General features: G+C 39.0%; 1 protein-coding gene across 1 annotated transcript; it reads right to left on the bottom strand.

Moving 5' to 3' along the window:
• Positions 1 to 1,417: 1,417 nt before the first annotated feature.
• LOC131586201 (solute carrier organic anion transporter family member 1C1-like) lies at positions 1,418 to 20,090 on the bottom strand. Its single transcript, XM_058853084.1, has 16 exons — positions 19,997 to 20,090; positions 19,357 to 19,461; positions 17,684 to 17,829; positions 16,354 to 16,495; positions 16,118 to 16,250; positions 14,975 to 15,105; positions 14,612 to 14,758; positions 12,288 to 12,386; positions 11,031 to 11,267; positions 9,873 to 10,037; positions 8,346 to 8,541; positions 6,456 to 6,621; positions 5,485 to 5,666; positions 4,047 to 4,111; positions 2,728 to 2,845; positions 1,418 to 2,029 (listed from the first exon to the last, which is right to left on the bottom strand). Exons 3-16 carry the CDS (start codon positions 17,792 to 17,794, stop codon positions 1,807 to 1,809), a joined length of 2,115 nt encoding a protein of 704 aa, XP_058709067.1. The 5' UTR covers positions 17,795 to 17,829; positions 19,357 to 19,461; positions 19,997 to 20,090; the 3' UTR covers positions 1,418 to 1,806.

Genomic DNA, 20,090 nt, shown 5'->3' with positions numbered 1-20,090 from the left:
GAGGCTCATTTAATGCTACCTGTGGCAGGGCTTGTGCTATTATCAATTTAGGACTGTCATGAAGCATGATGTTAACTCTTGTTTGTTTGAAAAACCTCACTTTGCTAAGTTTCATCTTGGGTAAATATCTGGGCATGAATCATCAGATCTGACCAGAATCTCATTTCCAGTCTGACATCAATTATCAACACACCTTTGATAAAATGTTACCTCCTGGGAAAATCAAGATGCTTCCTGCAAAAAACTCTATAATATAAAAAAAAAAGAGTACAGAAATAAACAACCAAACAACAGAAGTAAAAAGGAAATGATGTTAGTATGAGTCACCTGACTGACTCTATGTCTGGCTCAGATCAGGAGTGCTTCTAGAACTGCCAGGGCATTTATTCAATGTTAAAATACTGCTTACAGAAGGAGAATGACACACCATTATTTTCTCTGTGTACAGTTCCTGAGGTTTCTGGAACTTGGATTTTTCTTTAATAATTTCCAGACCTAGATGCACTATTGATATCTTCTGTACTAGAGTGCCTTTCATTTCATCTCTTATAATAGACACACCTTGCACATATCTGCTGGCAGTTTATAGTCAGAGCTGTGAATGTAAAAACAATGTCTAAATGTGCTGGTCATTGCCTTTAAGCAGTAAAACACAACTCCATCCCCAAAGGCCAGGATGGGAGGAACTTCCTTTTAATGAGCATCACACCAACCCTTTTCCCATCCTTCTTCTTGCATTTACACAGGGCAGATGGTAGAAGAAAGGTCATTAAATCATTTTATATGGAGAATCCCTCTCTTTAGCCCTCTGATCTGCTGCCTTCTCAGATAAAGTGTGGTACATTTTCGTTATGTCTATTAGCTCTATTACATATTCTAAGGAATTTTAAAATTAGGAAAGAAATTTTGTTTCCTAGCTTTGAGTTTCTGTGCAGCATTTCCAGGAGAAGAGACACACTCTAGAAAATAAAGCAAAATGCCTGGGGTTGTCTCGATTTTGGAGGTGATGGAGATAAAATCTCCAGTGCTCTTACTGAGTAGGTTTCGTCCTATTGCAAAGATACATCCTGAGAGCTAATAACAAATTTAATAATTTTAATAATTAATATTTTTTGTTATTTTAATGACAAAAAATCACACTAATAATATTTTTAGAGATTTCTTTCCCCTTTTAATAACTGTTTCAAGCTTCCTTTAATAAAGCTTTTCTCTGGACAAGATTGCCTGTGGAAAGTCGTGAATTTTCAAATATTCAGTACCATATTTCAAGTTTTACTGAAGAAGTTTTGTTTACTTTAACAAGGAAGGAAATTTAAATATATGTGGTACAAATACAGTGATCCTCAGGATAAAAATTATCTCCCTTCCTTCCACACAAACCCCCCATTAAAAAAAAAAAAAAAATCAAAGAAACTGAAACCCTAAATACAGAGCAAGAGGACTTGAAATAAACTCAGTGAAAAATGTCAAAGCAGCTTATTGTGGATTTCTTCTTCTTCTTAATTTTTCAATCATAATCACATTTGTGACACTTGAAAAATTTTGGCTTGTCCTACTGTTGGTTTAGAAAGGGACCGGGAGCAAGAAGATGGGAGAGTTCCCCAGAATTTTGAACACCTTTACCCCTTATTGTTGTTTCACACGAGAAAAGGAAGAAGATTGGATAAAGCAAATAAGAAGCCAATGTTCAAAGATACTTTTTGAACTCCCAAAATGTAAACTAGTTGTTGAAGCCAGTAATTAGACTCCTTTTGCGCTCAGAAAAACTGAAGCATATGCAAAGTTACAGAAGGCCTTGTTTCTTCTTCACATGTAAGTTTCCTCACTCTCCTCTGAGGTTCTTGAACCAGGAAGAATTTCTCTTTTATTGGCAGTATCCACTTCTTTGCTGGTTGATCTTTCTGCATTTTTAATATCTGTCATCTCTTTTCCATCTGATTTGAAGCGTTTCATAATTAAAACAAAGAGCACTATGTACAAGAGACAGCATCCTGCCCGTAGTCCTGCAATGAGGCCAAGATAGACATTCCTAGGGGGAAAAGAGGGACAAAATACATTTATATTAATAAAACTTTTCAATTCTGTATGGAACCAAGTAAGACATAAAGAGCAGTTTGACAAAACCATCTATTCTCAGCCAGGCATTGCTTCACATTTTAAAATAAGAAATAGCAGGCAGAGAGCAAATGACCTCATGATATTTAGCCCCAGACAGGCTTTAATCAGGTCTTAGACTTAGAGCAGAAATGTCTGGAGTGTGCTGAAATTCAGGAGGCTATTTTAGGGCTGACAAAAGAAGAGCTGCACCAGCTGGGGCTTTTTGCCTATTGTCCCTGTCCTTCCCCAGATCCTCACTGGCACACTCAGTGCTCCTGGCCACAGCTCTCCAGCCATTTGTGTCCTACAAAGTCCACGTGGATTTCGTGAGACGCCTTGTACAATACTTTTCAGCATCCCACAAAGTCAAAGTGTCACCGAGTTACTCAGGGCACTTATTTTATTATTCAGTGCAGGCTGCAACAAAAGAAGTAATTCTTGTGACTTAAGGCAGCACCCTGCAATTTTAGATGTCAGATTGAATAAAAATTGACTTATTTACCTATTAAAGTTTAGTCAAAGTAAGGAGCTGTGGTGCTGCTAGACCCTAATCAGTCTACAGATAGTTGACAAGAGAAAAGTCCACCTTGGTCCTTGCTGCCCAGATTCCCAAACCCTAATGAGGATTACCTGAACTCCTTTGTGTCATACACTCGGCAGGATCCAGATCCCCCACAGCTTTTTGTCCCCCATTTCAAGCAGGTCTCATCTATCAAGGCACCAAAATAAATAGGGGCTGGGAGTCCTCCTGCAAAGAAAATTCTCATTACATGATCTCAGACATGGAGAGCTCATCATTTAAAGTCACATAAAGAAATGAGGAAGTGAATCTCCAGGCTTTTTTAATTGTGACTGCATAGAATGGGACTAAACATCCAGTTCCAGCTCTGAGATGAAGAGATTTGTGAAAATATTTATGCAAGTACTTAAAGGGAGTTGAAACGATGGACAATTATAGCTTAATAATATCCAGCAAGGAAAATGTTAGCAATTCCCTTTAATGGTATTTTTATTAGAAGTTTAACTTCCGTTGTTTAAAGAAGTAATATAACCAACACTTCTTTTGCAATCCCTGGTGTGGAATTGCATGCCATGACATATTAATATTTATGTATATTGATGTATCTATTCAGGTCTTACACAACAGTTTGCCATTAAAAGGTGATTAGTGCAGTGCAAAGCATAATGAAATTAAGCACTTGCTCCACAGAAACTGGGTAATAAGTGTATTATTTATATAGTATTGAAAGAATTTCTTTTAAACAGATATGTTTTAATATCATCAGTAAGCTGTTTGAGAGAGTGTGCAATTTTGTGATGTTAACTGTCTTATAAAAGTAGAAGATTGATTCTCTGCAGTGTTCAGCTATAATACAGAGATTGGAAAAGAGAGCCACATGACTACTTGGGATTGTCTGCAAGGCAGAGATTTCAAAATCAGCAAACAAGGAAGATGAGGCAAGGTTTGCTTCAGGCAGGGCAGACTATGTGTCTCAATACTTAAATGATTGTTTATTGCAGATAAACCCAAGAAACAAAATAATAGGCAAAGTACATGGGAGCTTTAAATAATGGTCAGCAAAAGGGTGTTAAGGATATGCAGACTGATCAAGCTCAGGTAGTTGTGTCCACAATTAAACAAAAAAAAAACAAAAAAAAAAAAAACCAAAAAAAAGCCTCAAAAGTAAAATGAAATTGTCTTCCCTTGTCTGATTTATTTCCAGTGTAGAGAAAAAATCTGAAGACATAATCATAACACGTAAATATATACCAGGAAATATGCAGCAAGCTCCTCCAAACATTTTGAAATGTATAGTCTGCTTACAAAGAAATATTTTGGAAAATTTATTTTGTTCTCTGGAGCAAGGGCATTGCAATGGCTAACTTTGGTCTACCTCTCTGGCTTCTTTGACTACCCACTTGAAAACCACAAAGGAATTAAGTCTTACCTAGTACTCTACCACCCAAAGTTTCTATCCCAACAGCAAAGGATTTCAGGTCTGGTGAAACAGATCTGGAAAGGGAAAGAAACCAGCATGGTGAGGAACAGAGTCATGCTGTGAACATCTGCACATGCCCCACTGCAAGAGTACAGTGGCTTACCCAGCACAGCCCACCCAAAGCCTGACTGAAAACATCCACCAAAGTTAAATTCAGATGTAGAGTCTCCTTCCACAAAGGAACACTCATTGAAATAAATGGAAGAATCTACAGAAATTCATCTTGAACCAATGGAAAACAGGTTGTAAATGCTTTTGGGAGACAATGTACAGGGACATTAAAGTGAACCAACCAAAACAAGGCAGTTCATGCCCATAAGTTAAGCTCCAAGCCTGGCTTTATGAGGGGCTGCACTGATGACCAGAGGGAACAAGGGTGTGCAGTCCTTGTTAGATTAAACCCACCTCTGCCTCCAGCATTTTACAGAGAGACAGAGAATGTGAGTGACCTGGCTATAAAAGCACCTCACTCCTACCAGTGGAAAGCAGCCTGTATCCATCAGGTGAGCTGGAAGAATTGACAAAAACCAGAGGGGAGTACTGAGCTGGCACAGGGACAGGAGGGAGCCTTGCTGTGCCCAGCCCGCTCCCTGAACTGGAGTTTATACACCAGTATGTTGTGTCTTCAGCATCGGTATCAAAGGCTTCTCATTAGACATATCAGGCTTCTGAAAAGTGGCCAGCAAAGTGAGCCTTGCCCACAACCCAGGCATGCATTATGCTCAGAAATACTGCAGGAAATCAGCAGCTTAGCCAAGTTATTTAGCCATGAGCACTGGCCATTGTGATTGTGATTCAACCCATGAGCAGGAGGATAAAGACACTTCCACATGGCAGACACAGAATATTGGCTTTTCTTCTGAACATAAAATAGTGGTGCTGCTTTCCAACTGAAGGAATGAAAATTTAAAAAAAAAAAAGATATTCCTGCTGTAATTCTGCTCCTCTCAGCTGACCATAAAAATGGGAGTATCAGACTTCTCCCAACACAGAAGACATTGTGAGGCCACAAGGCTTAACAAAGGTACCTGTTTTTCTCAGAACAATTTGAACAGCATTGGCTATGGCTTAACATTGCATCTTATTTCAGTCCCAGTGCCCTGGTAAAAACATCCCTATCACTCGAATTGAAACCCAGCATTCAGGATCAGCATAATGCTCCCCCTTTCATCACCAAAGTATCTACTCAGCATCAAATTAGAATTAAATTTCTGGACAGATATTTTGCTCTGCCTCTGAAAAGAGCTGGAATTCAGAGTACAGGCAAATCCTCAGGGGTACAATTTGATCCACATGCCATTCCTAACAGCAGGAATGAAATATCAAGTATCATTTTCTGTTTCTCTTTCCCCAGGCTTTATGGTCAAGGTAAGGTAAAGTATTTCACCTAAACATAATCATGTATGTAGGAGTGCCTCCTAAGGCTAAAAAAAATGCACATGCAGTCTGTAATGCTAAAAAATAGGGAAAGGCTTTGGTACAGCTTTCTCTTTGGCACTGTCCCAAAACTGCAGAGGAATTGCCAAGCCCGAGCCCTTGTCCATCCACACAGCTGCAATTGTGAAACACCTGAAAGGAGAAGATGAGAATTTATTTATTCAGAATTCAGTGGCAGTAAACAACCATCTCAGCAGCTATATTTTTCACTCCCCATACCAGCCAGGCTGTTGTTGATGCTGAAATAACTTCTGTAATCATCTCTGCAGACTGATGGCCAGGTCATTGATATGCTCCAGCCTCTCTGAGCTGCTCCAGAGACACAAAGAAACTGGAATTCTAGTTTCAGCCATGCCACTGGTAGAACAGAAGGTGCTCTGTGTGTGTTTAAAATGAGTCAAAGCTAAAAGAATCAGATGTGTGAACTGCTATCCAGCCATTCTGCTCAGGGATCCCATGAAGAAGATGTGCAACAACAACAACAAGAAAAAATAGAGGTGTGGACCAAATATGCACTCATGCATATATATCATTATATGCTTTAAACAGCATCTGGTGCTGGATTGATAGTGGGCTTTGAAGTTAGCAGGAGACATGGGTCTGAAGGCCAGTTTTCCTGAAGTGAAGCTGGACAATATTGATGGAATGTTTAAATATAAGCCTGATAATGCTGCTTGTCTTTTTCAGTATTGTCAACAAAGACAATTCTGCTTCTGCCAGAAGATATAAGCATTTGCACACTCTTCTGCAGAAACAGTGTTTTTAATAGTCTTGCTCACATAGGATTATTTGAAGTCCTGCAAATGGCTTTGCTGCTGATAAAAATGCCTTCCCTCTATCTAGCCTAAAGCTACCTTTTTTTAACTTAAAACCATTGCTCCTCATCCTATTAAAGAGTCATCTACCCATCTGGATATTTACCATATTCCTTCCTGTCCCAGATGATGATTTACACCCTGCAAAGCAGGCTGTCATGTAGGTAATCCCATTATCCCCACAGACAGGGTCCCACTGGTCCACGTTGCAGCTGCACTCAGCATTGCAGCTGGCCACGTAGATGTGCTTGCTGGAGGAAAGGTGCTTCATTCTGGAGGAAAACAGAAGGAAATTAAGCAATTATTTAGTGGAATTATATAGTAAAAATAAAATTAAAAATAAAGAATTAGGAAGTAGGCAGGAAAAACATGTAGAAAGTGAAGCAACCAAAATGAATCTGCTACCAAATCTGCTTCACAAAGCACTGTGAAGTTGTCATATGGACACTAAGGGGATTTCAGCTAGGAGAAAGTTCTCTCGGGATTTTTCATCAAGCATTTACATATCTATGGGTTGTCACTGAAAAGGCATGGAAATGAAAAGGTTGGGTGGGAATTTCTGGAACTACTTTTGCATTTGACAACTCACCCCAAGAAAAAAGTAAATCACACCTAGAATCTGTTATCACAGAGACATGGCCCAAGAAAAGATTATATTTTTTCTCAGTGGTAGGATATCATACCATATCCAGATGATAGAGTTAGGGATGTAAAACTACATAAAACCAGAACAGCAAGACATACTTGACATTTTCCTCACTGTATCAGGACACTCCAAGCATATATTAGGAAAGTGTTAGGAGCCCACCATCTACAAATCATCCTTGCTGTGAAGTCAATCACAATATAAGGTAAAAATGTTCAAAACTTGCCTTTTCTTCCTCCTTCTTCCTTCCCTCAGCCAAAAGCACACATTATGTGGGCTACATTTCCCCTAAGTCTCTTGGAAGGGAAGATAACTGCGGGATTTAGCCCTCAATAGGTTGTTGCTTGTCTTCAAAATATAAATTGATAAATTGGTAAAACACTAAATGAGTCACTTAAGCAGAAACAACCCTAACATGTGCTAAATTCTCCAGACTCAGTTCTCCTGGAGAAACTGTAAATGCTCCTTCAATATATGCCCTCTTGCTGTTTATGATTATTTTTAATTCACTCTATGGTATCAGATGCTGCACTCAGCCAGGGTAATCTCCACTGCACAAACCTCTGAAATATTTTAGTGGCAAAAACTAAGCTCAAAGTTGAACTGGACATCAGGTTCACCAAAATACCTCAGATACTTCCCTGAGCACAGACTCAGTTTCACAAAACACAGGGCTGAGTTTCTTCCTGAACTGAAAATGCGGCAAGTCCTGCTGGCTTCAGTTTAATCCTTTAAAATCCCTTGAAATTTGGACCAGACCAAGCTAAATTTATACAGTAGGCAATTGTGGCAGGCTGCTAGAGTCTGGAAAAGGTTCCCAAGGAAGTATGAGACATGGTCCTGGTAAGGGAGGGGGAACCTCACACAATCCAGGACCACTTTTCACCTTCCAGAGGGGAAATGAGTCAGGGGCAACCCCAGGTACCACAGAGGGCTGTAATCCCCCAAGTGATCCCTTCTGGAGGCAGTGCCTATGGGGAAGACATTTCCAACACTTCTTTTGAATCCCACTCCCTACATAACAGAAAAAAGGCTAGATTTAAATTAAAGCTTTAAAAGCTAACATAGAAATTGAATTTGCCGGTAATAAATGCCATATTTTTTTGGCAGTTTTCCAGAACATACAGGTATATTTTCAGTAGGAAAAAGAAATAGAGAATTTAGAAAAACGTCAGGTTAAAAAAAAAAAAAAAAAATCAGAAAATAAAATTGGTGTATTTTTCCTGCCTCCAGGTGTGACTTCAGACTGACAATTCTGTCTCAAAACCTAGGATTTTCTTCTGTGCACCACTCCCAAAGAAGCAGCTGTGAAAAATGACTCAACCACCCCAAACCTGAGGGGATACAAACCCAGAGTAGGGTGCTGTCAGACCAGCCACCTGCAGCACCTCACAGCTGCACGTGAAGTACAAGAGGTTCAGCAAATACGCCATTATAAAGGTGATGCACGCAAACTTGGCCATATCAGTTACGTGAAGCTTGAATTTCTTGATCAGGAAGCCTCCTAGAAACATCCCCAGGACCGTGACAGGTAAAAGTATCACACCTGCAAAGAGATGGTGAGAAAAATGTTAACTGCTCTCACTTGCATTGACTCTTTTCGAATAAATACCCGGTTCTAGTATTTTCAAAATATCAGATACCTATTTTTGGGCTAATTCTTTGAGGTTCTGAGATTTATATTACCTTCTGGTAATTTCACATCCCCATTTGCTTTTCAGATCATATTATGACTTTAAATAGCTCAGTTTCTGAACATTCACTGCATTTTTACTATATTGTTGTTTGTATGTACATATAATAAAACCCATACAGGTGCCTGTCAGAAACTGGAGTAAATGACATTGTCTTAGCTCATACTCACTTCATATAAAATAAAACATAAAACTTTATGAAAGCTACAAAAAAAGTATCCAAAATGGACTATAAAAGGAAGTTGCATCTGGTTCTGCACTGGATTCTATTTTGATCTGAGAGTGAATTATGAGATGATTTGCATTTAGATTTCATCTGTTCACTATTTCACAAACCCAGCCCTTACATACACTTGCTGAACAGAGAGGTTTGACAAGGTGTTACTGGAAGGGGTTGGCCTTTCTCTGATTTTATGGTTGGTTGGTTTTCTTGGTCATTCCTGTAAAACTTTCTCAGCATTCAGAAAAAAAAGAAAAAAAGGAAAAAGGAAAGTTCTTTCCACATTTGTAGCTGACAAAAGCATTGTGTCTCCAAATTAAAGCAATGCAATATGAGTTCTACAATGACCTCTCATAGCCTGGTTTTCCTTCCAGATTATGAGACCATATCAATCACTGTAAGATTAATATAATTTCAGCTTTTTTTTTTTTTTTTTTTGCAGAACACTACAAAGTACTTATTTTTGAAGGAATTAGTAAATAGAAAAAGAGCTTTGAAATTAATCAAATTACTCAAACTTTTATATTTTAGCTTCTTATTGCTTATAAAATTTGGATTTGTAATCAAAACAAAAGAACAGTTCAAATGTTACTCTGAAAAGAAAAAATCATACATTTCATTAAACATTTTAATTTTATTTTTCTATTACTTTTTACTTAGTTGCAGCTGATGTCTGATGTGTGTTTTTTACTCATGAAAACATACACATAACCCAAATCTCACTATGAAAAAACTTCCACCCAGTTTTAATAATCCTCTAGCTCACTGAACTAGGGGCACTAGGAAAATTAACGCTAAAACTAAAATCCATTTTCAAAATATAGTAAGAAAATTAGGAAACCACTACATGCTTTCTTTTTAACCAAAATAAGTTCACATAAGCTTCTTCTAAAAAAGAAGGCAAAATAACAAATAAAAGGCTTCTTTTTTAGACTGGAATTTGAGAAGAAGTCAGGTACCTACCAATTAGAAAGATGGCTTTTGCCACTGATACATTAAATTGCTGCTCCATAAACTTTGGCTCATAGGTTATTATCCCAACAAGGGAATTGTAGTGCAGAATAGTGAGGAAGATGAACACCGCAAAAATTGGATTTCCAAACAGTTTCCTGAGTGCTGGCAAGAAATCTGCAATGGAGAAGTATATGCTGTACACCCTGCTAAACACAGAGAAGAGTTGTTTTGGCATCCCTTAGATAGTAAAATTGACTTTGATTTAATTACTGGCTGCATTGCAGGTTATAATTCTGTGCCTATCACAACACATGCTTGCTCAAGTGAGAGTTCTCCTCATTGGCAGCACATTCCTTACAGGAGGAGCAGATCCAAACAGCACACTGAATTCTGAGCTGGCAATCAGGGATCCTGGCTTATCCTGTGTGTGGCACAGGGCTCCTCTCCATGGCTCACAACAATGACTGGACAGAGCGTTAAGACCCTCCACCAAGTGTAAAATTCGGTTCCTAAAGCAGGAGCCTTCACCAACCACACAAGAACCCCATATGAGGGTGATGTTCAGAGAACAGAAGCACCTGGCCCCAAAAAAGGCTGGAATCATTTCTGGGACCCTTGATTAGAGTATGAAAATCCATTGAAATAGAGTGAACATAAACACCTGCATTTAGACTGTAGTCTGGCTCTTGGCACAGCTGCCTAAAGGTGAGATTTCAAAACACATCTGCTGTAGGTGTGCACATACAGACAAACAAAACCTTGCGTCTAATAACAAAAATATAAAAATAAAAGCAATGGCTGGTTGGATCTGGTATCACCTATATGAGATAAATTCAGCATCCCTGAGCTCATACACAGGAGCCACAAATCCAGTGAAGTCCCTCCAACATCTAATGAGCTCCATGTTTCCTTCCCAAACATTTGCCTCAGTGGAACAGTAGCCTGCCCACTGGATTGGTCATTAATTAGGGATGGGATGTTTTCCCCACTCTCTCTTCATAATCATAGAAGCATGTAATTATAATAGTACAAATCAAAGACATTTTTGTTGATAATTTGCACTGCAGAAACGTGCATTTTGCTGAAGGTTGTGTGAGTCCATGCTCAGCTCACAATGAATCCATGAGACAGAATTCATATGCAAACATTTGGGCAATAATCTTTCACCTTTTACTGCCTCTGAGAACTTTAACTGTGGGTGAGCTGGGGGGTCTATTTTACAGTGATCTCCTTGAACAGACAAGTGACTAATCTTCAAGTTTTCATTCTCTCCTTCTTTTGGTAAGGAATAGGGCAAAAACCAGAAAGGCAATGAAGCAATGAAGTTGACTGCTCCACAGATAAGCAATCCAAGCCACCAGGCACCAACCCAACGGGTGTCCTTAGGATTTATGCTGATGACATCTATAAAATACAGAAAGACAGGAAAACAGGTTAAACATTATGCAGAGCAATTATTATAGATTACTATACATCACTGTATATCCTCATTTATAAAATTAAAAAAAAAACCAACAGAGGTGATCTATGTCCCATATGAAGAATTGAAATTCAGCTTGTTTCAAATCACAGAATCAGAGAACAGTTTATGTTGGAAAGGACCTTTAAGATCACCTCACTCCAACCCCCCTGCCATGGGCAGGGACACCTTCCACTAGATCAGGTTGATCAGAGCCCCATCCAACCCGGCCTTGGACACTTCTAGAGATGGGGCAGCCACAGCTTCTCTGGGTAAGTTGTGAATGGCTCACCCCTGGAAGGGAATCAGTCCAAAATGGACTGTCCAAAATGCAGTCAAAACTGGAAGTGTCCATTTAAGCCCACGGTGGCATTTCCTTGACACAATCCTCCAATACTCTCTGGGGGAATGAGCAAAAGGACTCCTCCCACAAAAAAAAACAAACCACCTTTCCCTCTCTCACTTTCCCAGAGTCCCCTCCTTCTCCATCCCCAAACTCTACAGCTTTTCCCCCAAATTTCCTCCATTTTTCCCTGGGATTAGAGACTTTTAAGTGATTTGAACAACAAAATGAGTTTTGAGATTAACCTTTGCCCCATGCTTTTCAAGAGAACATACTTTTTGCTAAGTGTTGAAAGTGTCCATGAGCCTTTCACTGCTCCCTCAACAAAGGAATGGCCTTTAATTCAATCATTTGCTCTCAGCTGCACAGCAAGGGTGTAACAAGTATGTGTGCAAGCATAAAGTGGTGTATTTGGGGGTACGGGTATTTTTTTTCAAGGGCTATTCCAACCGCACTCCAACATCTGATTTTAAAATGTTAATTTTAAGGCAGCTTTTGAGCAGGAAAAACTCCCTAGAGAACCCCTGGGTGTGGGGCAGTGAGCTGGGAAGGTGCTTCTTGGCATGGAGGTTCCTACACCCAGACACTTTGTGGCTTCATGTGCCACCCCAGGGTCCCTCACCAATGTCCACAACGCCGATGTCAACCCAGAGACTGGCACAGAACGAGCCAAGCAGGAAGCCCAGCGTCGGCCCAAACATGCCTGAGGATCTCACCAGGCCTGGAAGAGAAGGAAAATGAGAAAAACACCACATGGACAAGGCAAGCCTTCCTCTCTGGGAAATGAGAGGAAGGAGCAGGCAGGATAGGGACACAGGCCATTATGGGATGTCCTGAGCAGCAAAAATATAAGGTACAAGATGCCCTAAGCACAGCTGCAGTGTAGCTGAGAAGGTGGGATGCCCTTAGGAGCAAATGAATAAGCTGTGAATACCAGAAACCCAGGAAGCTGCACTGCATTTTGCTGACTGGATGTGTAAATACAGCACAAGTTGATTTTGATGACCACTACTGGCAATCAACATAAAATAAAATATCTTCAAAAATAATTCAGGCATAGGTTCTCACATTCCCTTGCCACTTGTGTTGTTCTGTTGAAGTTTAGTTGTGAGGAGGCAACAGGATCAAGCTACAACTCAGTTATTTGGATTCCTGAATTCTAGTGCAGAACTGACACCCTGAAGTTGCACAAGGCAATTCCATTACAAAAGAAGGAATTCTTTACCAAATGCCTGTAAATTCATCCAGCACTGTGCCCTGTAAATCCCATTGTGCTCTACTGCAGAGATTTTCCTCCTAAGAGTTGGTTTTGCAAACTCTCTTCTGAATATAATGATTGCTCAGCTTATCACCCAGAACTTCTGTAATAAATCATTACATCTTAACAAATATGCTTAATTTTCTGTTCCTTCCCATGGCAATCCTGGTATTATTGCTGTCACCACAACTCTACCAAAATTATTTTAGTTCATTATATTAAGAAAATGCTGTCTCTGCCTCAAAATACCTTATGTTCTTACTCAACAAAACATCAAAGGACCAAGGAAAAAGCAGAGGCAAAGCTGAGACTTCTTGTTCAAATAAGACTTCTGGGTCCAATAATGAGATTAATGCTCAAAATTCATCAGCAAGGCTTAACTGACTTTTTTTTATTATAGGACAATTTTTTTTATGTTTCCATATTACAAAAAAACTGATTATAAATTGATTCAGCCTGATGGTAAAAAAGTAAGATATTGAAAATAATTAAAGTTAGCCAAGAAAAGAAAATTTCTGTTCTATGGAAAAAAGTGTTCCAACTTCCAATTTTTTTAAGAAGTGGTTTAGTCCACCAAAATGGAATAAGTGACTGAAAACTGCTATTCTGAATGTAAAAAGGAAATATTTTAATAAACTGTAAACTAAATATTTTATTTCTCTTGCATAAACCAATTTCCATTTTGGCTGAATCCACGTTATTCTCCACGTTCTATTTCTGATCTCACTTGCCCAGTAGTCCCCAGCTTGTCTCAATCTCTCCCAGATTAGATTCTCACAAGAAAAAAAATCAGCTAAACTTTTTCAAATACCTTTAATCAGAAGCTCAGAGGTGATTACAAATATTTTGGATAACTGCTGAGTGGAATACTTGTTTTTGACAGCTAACTCCACAATAATTCAATTTTCTTCAACTTGCAGATTTCCTCATTCCCAAGTGGAGACATTGGCTGTGGCCTTACCCTGTAGCATTGCATACTGAGCTCTTCCCAAAACTGTGTCTTACTATATTTCTGCTCAATTTCACCAATTTGACTTCAGGCCACAGTTCTTGAGCTCCCTCATCCACACAAGCACCCCATGCTATTAAATCAGTTTGCCAACAAATTAATTAGCTTGGGTGTAAATCTCTCTGTCTTGGGCAATAGGTTATGTGCCGTCAAAACAAGATCAAAACCCCAATTAGAAAGGATTTGTTACAACACCTGGCAAGGTGTTGTTTTTCCTTCAGCAAATCAGTGACTTTAAAAAGCTTTCAACTGGAAGTGTGCTGCATGTAAAATTCCAAAAGTCAGGTGAGAGGTCCTGAAAGAAATTCACATTACTGTAATTAATTGTGACTACATCACAGATCCTCACGTTAAGGATCGTTCCCTTATCTGTGAAATAGTGATTAGGAAGAATTTGGTTCTCTGAAGATGTGGTACTGAAGATGATATGCCAGATTAGACAGATATGACTTTGCACTTTGGGGAAATAAGTATTTGATTATGCTTCTCTTCAGCACAGAAGCTCCTCAGGGAAAGCAAAAAGAAAATAAATATGAGACATCTTTTGCACTGTTTGGGGTTTTTTGTCTCTGTATGACTCAAAGTTATCCAGATAAATTTTTTTGTTGAGTATTTGCTTGACTATGGAAATGTTAAAGAACAGAATGTGTAGCATAAAAATCACTCATTTGTACATTACCTATGTAAAATGCTGAGTTTTCTTCTTTAGAAAAATCATCAATATATGAAATTCCCAGTGGCATAATTGGTGCTTCCCCAATTCCACGTAGAAGGTTCCCCACCAACACAAAGAGCCACAGATAGGAATCTGTTTTTTTCTCACATCCTGCAGGCCATAAACATTTGTATTTCTGTGAACATGATTCTGACAATGCTTTATAGCAACAGTAAAATAACAAAAAAGATGGGGTTTAACAATCATTATAGGGTGGGTTTAGGTATATCATGTTTTCTAGCAGGGGTTTTACTGCTTTCCAGTAAAAAAGAGCGTACAACAGGGAGAAGCAGAAGAAGGGAATGCAGCATCAGAGCTTTATCTTACCAGCATTTATCACTGTGCTGAGTGTTTCTGTAGCATCTGTGACTGGAGGGCCCTCAGACGATGCTGGGGAGCAAGCTGACACACTCGTGGAGGAGTTGTCCACACTAACAGTTATCCTTTCATAATTGTAACTGGAAAACAACTGTGTGAAATACAACTGACACAGGAAGGACTTTGCTTTGCAGGAAGCGTGTCTGAGCCTTGTGTTCACATTTGTTCATTCCTGTTCCACATACACAAAGTGGAGGGGAAGCCCATTTCCAGTGCTTTGCTTAAAAAAAAATAGGTATCTTCATACCATTTTCAAATGTTCTGATTATTGTAATTCCAATATTTTCCTGAGCTACAGAGCAACAAATCTGCATCCAGATATCATTCTTTAGACTGCATGACAGAGGCAGAGGTCATCTACATCTGTCCACATACAACAGAGTTGATGATTTTCCATAATGGCACCTCTTTCTTACCTTTGTGGCAGGTTCAAGGATGCCCAAGGATTGGAAAGTATGACCTGCATCTGACAATTATGTGTTATGCCTTAAATGTGAATGAGGTATTCAGATATTTCATTCTCCCCAAGTTTAGATTAAAATTTTCAGCATTTTACAGAGCTTATCATGAGTAGCCACCACGGAGAAAGAACCCTTTTCCATCAAGATCTAATTACAGTTCTTACTGTAATTAGATATACTAATAATACTTAAATATAAATACTAAATATAAAAAAGGGAACACAGTTAAAATATATTTATATATATTTATAATTTATTATATTTATCATTTAAATATATTTATATTATATGAATATGAATATATTAATATATAAATATATATGTGTATAAAATAAATATGTATGTGTATATGTATATTTATACATAATCCATCCCAGGTGAAGAATTCAACCCACTTTAGTTATATATAAGCTCTGTAAAAATGTGAGGTTTCTCTCCTGCTTACCTGTGGCAAGAGGTTAGCTTTCAGAGAGGAAATCAGAAAGTCAATACTAAAAAATCCACCCATTTTCCTGTTGGAATAGCTGGAAGAAACTACTACTGTCATGCTTTTAACTTAGATGTATGCTTTAAAAACACTTCATATGATCAAGTTCAACTAGTGCACAAGGTGAAAACTCTCCATATTTACCGTCCCATTAGGAACTGAGGCATCACTGACAAAAAAGCTCCTACGGACATGATGAGACACCCAACACCAATTATTTTTGGCCGATGAACTCTTGGTCCAAGGTAGCTCACCAACACCATCACCATTAAGTTACCTGCATAAACAGGAGAGAGAGCCAGCACAAATAAATAGAATTTTTTGGGGAGTGAAAGCGTACTAAGAAGCACCTAATCCACTTTAAAAGAAAGTACATATACCTATCTCAAAGCTGCCATCAATAATGCCAACAATCGATGAGGAGATTTCAAATCTCCTTTCGATTTGACTGGACATGCTCTTCATGTAGCTTCCAGAAAATCCTTTGGCAAAAAAGGAAAAAGCTAGAGCTCCAAGAAAAATCTGAAAAGAGAAAACAATTGAGTTTGCAAAGTAGTAAATTTTTGCTTTATGGTTGGATGCCTGAGCAACCCACTCAAGAAGCACAAAAATTTTATTCTAATTCTCTGTGAGGAGAATCTTCCTATTGTTATCATTAAAATAGATTTTACTTTCTTTTTCAGGGTGCCCTCCAAAACTCTGCTACTTCAAAGAAAAGGAAAATTCACATTGATGGTATGCACCTTCTAACTTTCTAGTACACATTGGTTCAGATGTTTCCTTCCTTGGGAAAAACTTGCAGCAAAATTTTATTAATTTCTGTTACTTACATCATGGTATATCTTATTACCTCCCCTCCTGTTCTAAAAAACATGAATAAAAAGATATATCTGCAACTAACACTATGACTATAACACACCTCTAAATGAATTGTTAGTAAAACGTGACCTGATTTTTTAACTTCTGAGCACATTTATTGACTTCCATGTGTTTGGAATCACAACCATGGAATCAGAATGGTTTGGGTTGGAAGGGACCTTAAAGATCATCTTGTCCAACCCCCTGCCATGGGCAGGGACACCTTCCACTAGACCAGGTAACTCAGAGCCCCATCCAACCTGGTCTTGGACACTTCCAGGGATGGGACATCCACAGCTCCTGTGGGCAGCCCGTGCCAGGGCATCAACTCCTTCACAACAAAGAATTTATTCCTAATATCCCATCTAAACCTACTCTCTGTCAGTTTGAAGCCATTCCCCCTTGTCCTGTCACTCCAGGCCCTTGTCAATATTCTCTCTTCATCCTTCTTGTTGGCTCCTTCAGGTACATCAAGGCCACAGTGAGGTCACCTTCTCTTCTCCAGTCCCAATTTCCCCAGCCTTTCCTCACAGCAGAGCTGCTCCATCCCTCTGATCACCTCGGTGTCCCTCCTCTGATGGCTCCAGCAGCTCCATGTCCTTCCTGTCCTGGGCCCCCAGAGCTGGAGGCAGCACTGCAGGTGGAGCTTCAGCAGAGCAGGGCAGAAAGGCAAAATCCCTCCCTCCTCTGCTGCCCAAATCCCTTCCATCCCCTGATGGATGCAGCCCTGATCATTTTTCCCAACACATACAGTATCAAACAGTGCCATACACAACTAAATGAATTTTGATAGGACTTCAAACAGCAATTCAAGCTTTCCAGAGAAAATATGTGGTGAGGGCTCTTCCATACCTTTAGTTTTGAACAATTATGGCACACAGTCTTGGCAGGAACTGCACTGCCATCGCTTTCCTGGAACAGGGATTTTTCTTTAAGCTGGCCAGCAGTGACTGGTCTGTCCATGGTTTTTCTTCTCAAGGCCTGATATGTAGGTCTTCCTGATTGAAAAATATTGCTGTATTTAACTATTACAGATGTAAGAATTGCATGTTCCAGTGTTTTTCAGACATACTCAGTGGCTAGACACTACTTGAGATATCTGTGCATTGACAGCTTTTCTCAGGAAGGGCATTAAAGAATGTTCAAAGTAACTACTGTAATTAATTAAGGACTAGTGCACCTGATTTGTGACACTGAAGCTGTGACACTTTCTAAAAGACTCCAGGACTTTCTTGGATAGATGGAAAAGACAGATGGTAACTCGCTGAAGGTTTTTAGAAATCTCTGTGGAAAAGGGAAGTCTCCAGGAGGCTAGGACAGTTTGTCAGAAAAACATCTTCACCACACTTGAACCAATTCTTTCTGAGATATCCATTTTTCATCACTGTTCCAGACTAAATGGACCTTTGCTGCCATCCAGTAGGCTTCTGTTATTTTATTTCTGAGGATTTTCTTAGTGAACACTACCATTCTGTCAGCATTTGAATGACTAACATTATTAATTGGATAAATGTAGAATCAGACCACAAATGATGACAGAGGACAAAATAGGGTAGGTAAAGATGTACTAAGGGGAAAGAGAGCACTGATTAAAAGAAACAAATAATGACTATCTCTAAGTTGGCAAGCTTTCACAAGCCCCCTGCAGGACAGATGATAAATGCAGATATTTTAATAAGACTGATAAACTTTTTAGTTTGAAAGTTGGGTCTGATTTAAGTAGTCAAATGTGTTGGCTGGTGTAGATTAAGCTGATCAGGGGAAAGCAGCTAATACCAAAACATCTGGAATGATAAAAAGTAAAAAAAAACCCAACTATTACAAAGTTTGTCTGTTGGAAAACTGGTGCAATAGCACCAAAATCAACTAGTAAGCTCTAATATACATTTGCACATATAGTAAAGGAGTATAGAGGAATATATGCCAAGAAATTGGCCTGTAACATTTTTCCCCAAGACACTGGAATCTTAAATGTGCCACGCTGTTCCAGTCACATGGGGACTTTCAAGGCCTCCCTCCTGCAGGCCCCTGAGGCCAAGTGACCTGTGAGTGGAGCCCACAAAAGTCTTGTGGGAGATTTTTGACACCAGGGTAGGGATGTGGCAGGACAACCCCCAGACATCACCCAGTTCCTCTGGAGGGTTCAGTTCTCCCAAGCAAGATGCCCAGGGTGACCCAGATTCCCTGAGAAATGTCAGATTTCTACCTATGCCAGAAAGGACAACACGCTTAGAAACCCAACAATCCCCCAAAGGTGACTCCTAATGACTGAAAATAGCCACTAATGTCTCATAAAGAGATATAAAGCCTCATAGGCACTCTAACTTGAATTTTGTAGATTTTAGTTGTAAATCCTGCTCCAGTAGGAGGGGACAATGAAAAGCAAACACGTATTTTTCAGACTAAGCTACATATGAAATTTGTAAAGGGACCTAACCTACTTCAGACCATCTTTAACATCTCCTAAAATAAAATAAATTTAAAAGTAAGCTATAGGTAATTAAAATACGATAAGTCAGACTTACCCCAGTCTTTACAGGATAGTAGCTAGAAGATAGAGTTCTCTAAAGCAAATACATTCTTTATTGATTTGTATTTTGCTGATGATTAACTTCGTGAAACATCTGACTCTGTTAAACAAACAGTATCTAAATCAGTGACATGGTTTTCTTTTCAATATATTTAATTTTAAATATAAAATTTTATTTATGGTGCCAGACTAATAATCTACCTGAAACTCAACGAAAATCTTAAACTATAGAAACACTTTTCTTAAACCTAATCAAGCAATCACATTTTCCATAACCACTCCATGGGAATCTGAACTTTGGCAAACCAGTGAAAAAATACCAGTGGTATTCAAAATTAAATGAAGCAAGAAAAAAATATAATAAAATATTTAATTTATCAATTAGGGGTAATGGATAGTTTTTCTACAGAGGGATAAAATACCCTGCTCCTGACAGTGCTTATCCTTAAAAAAAAATACTGATTTTGCAGAATTGTACCTTTGCACTTCACAGAAAGTCTTTCAAGTTTACTGAAAATGAGATGTGTGGAAAGGCTGCACTGGGATCTCGCAACTAAACAAACAAACCAACTAACAAATGGAAAGAAGCAGGGAGGGAGGGTGGAGAGACAGCGAGAGGCAGAGAGAGCACTTACGTTGTGTCAGAGCGGTGTCAGGCTGTTTCTTTCCTGTGCCCCAAGGCTTCCAGGCTTGGAGCCAGCACAACGTCACAGCCCAAGAGCTGCCTGC

This window comes from Poecile atricapillus, chromosome 18 (assembly GCF_030490865.1).
Source record: "Poecile atricapillus isolate bPoeAtr1 chromosome 18, bPoeAtr1.hap1, whole genome shotgun sequence".
NCBI classification, from domain to species: Eukaryota; Metazoa; Chordata; class Aves; order Passeriformes; family Paridae; genus Poecile; species Poecile atricapillus.
The sequence above is the reverse complement of the archived record's forward strand: the minus strand, read 5'-3'. Positions and strand labels throughout refer to the sequence as shown.

What these genes read in the sequence shown, in the direction of transcription:
- LOC131586201 (XM_058853084.1), bottom strand. Translation starts at nt 17,794, where the DNA reads ATGGACAGACCAGTCACTGCTGGCCAGCTTAAAGAAAAATCCCTGTTC. An exon ending in TGATGGCAGCTTTGAGATAG is followed by an intron (nt 16,251 to 16,353) that starts GTATATGTACTT and finishes CTGTTTATGCAG; the next exon opens with GTAACTTAATGGTGATGGTG. An exon ending in CATCGGCGTTGTGGACATTG is followed by an intron (nt 11,268 to 12,287) that starts GTGAGGGACCCT and finishes TGTATTTTATAG; the next exon opens with ATGTCATCAGCATAAATCCT.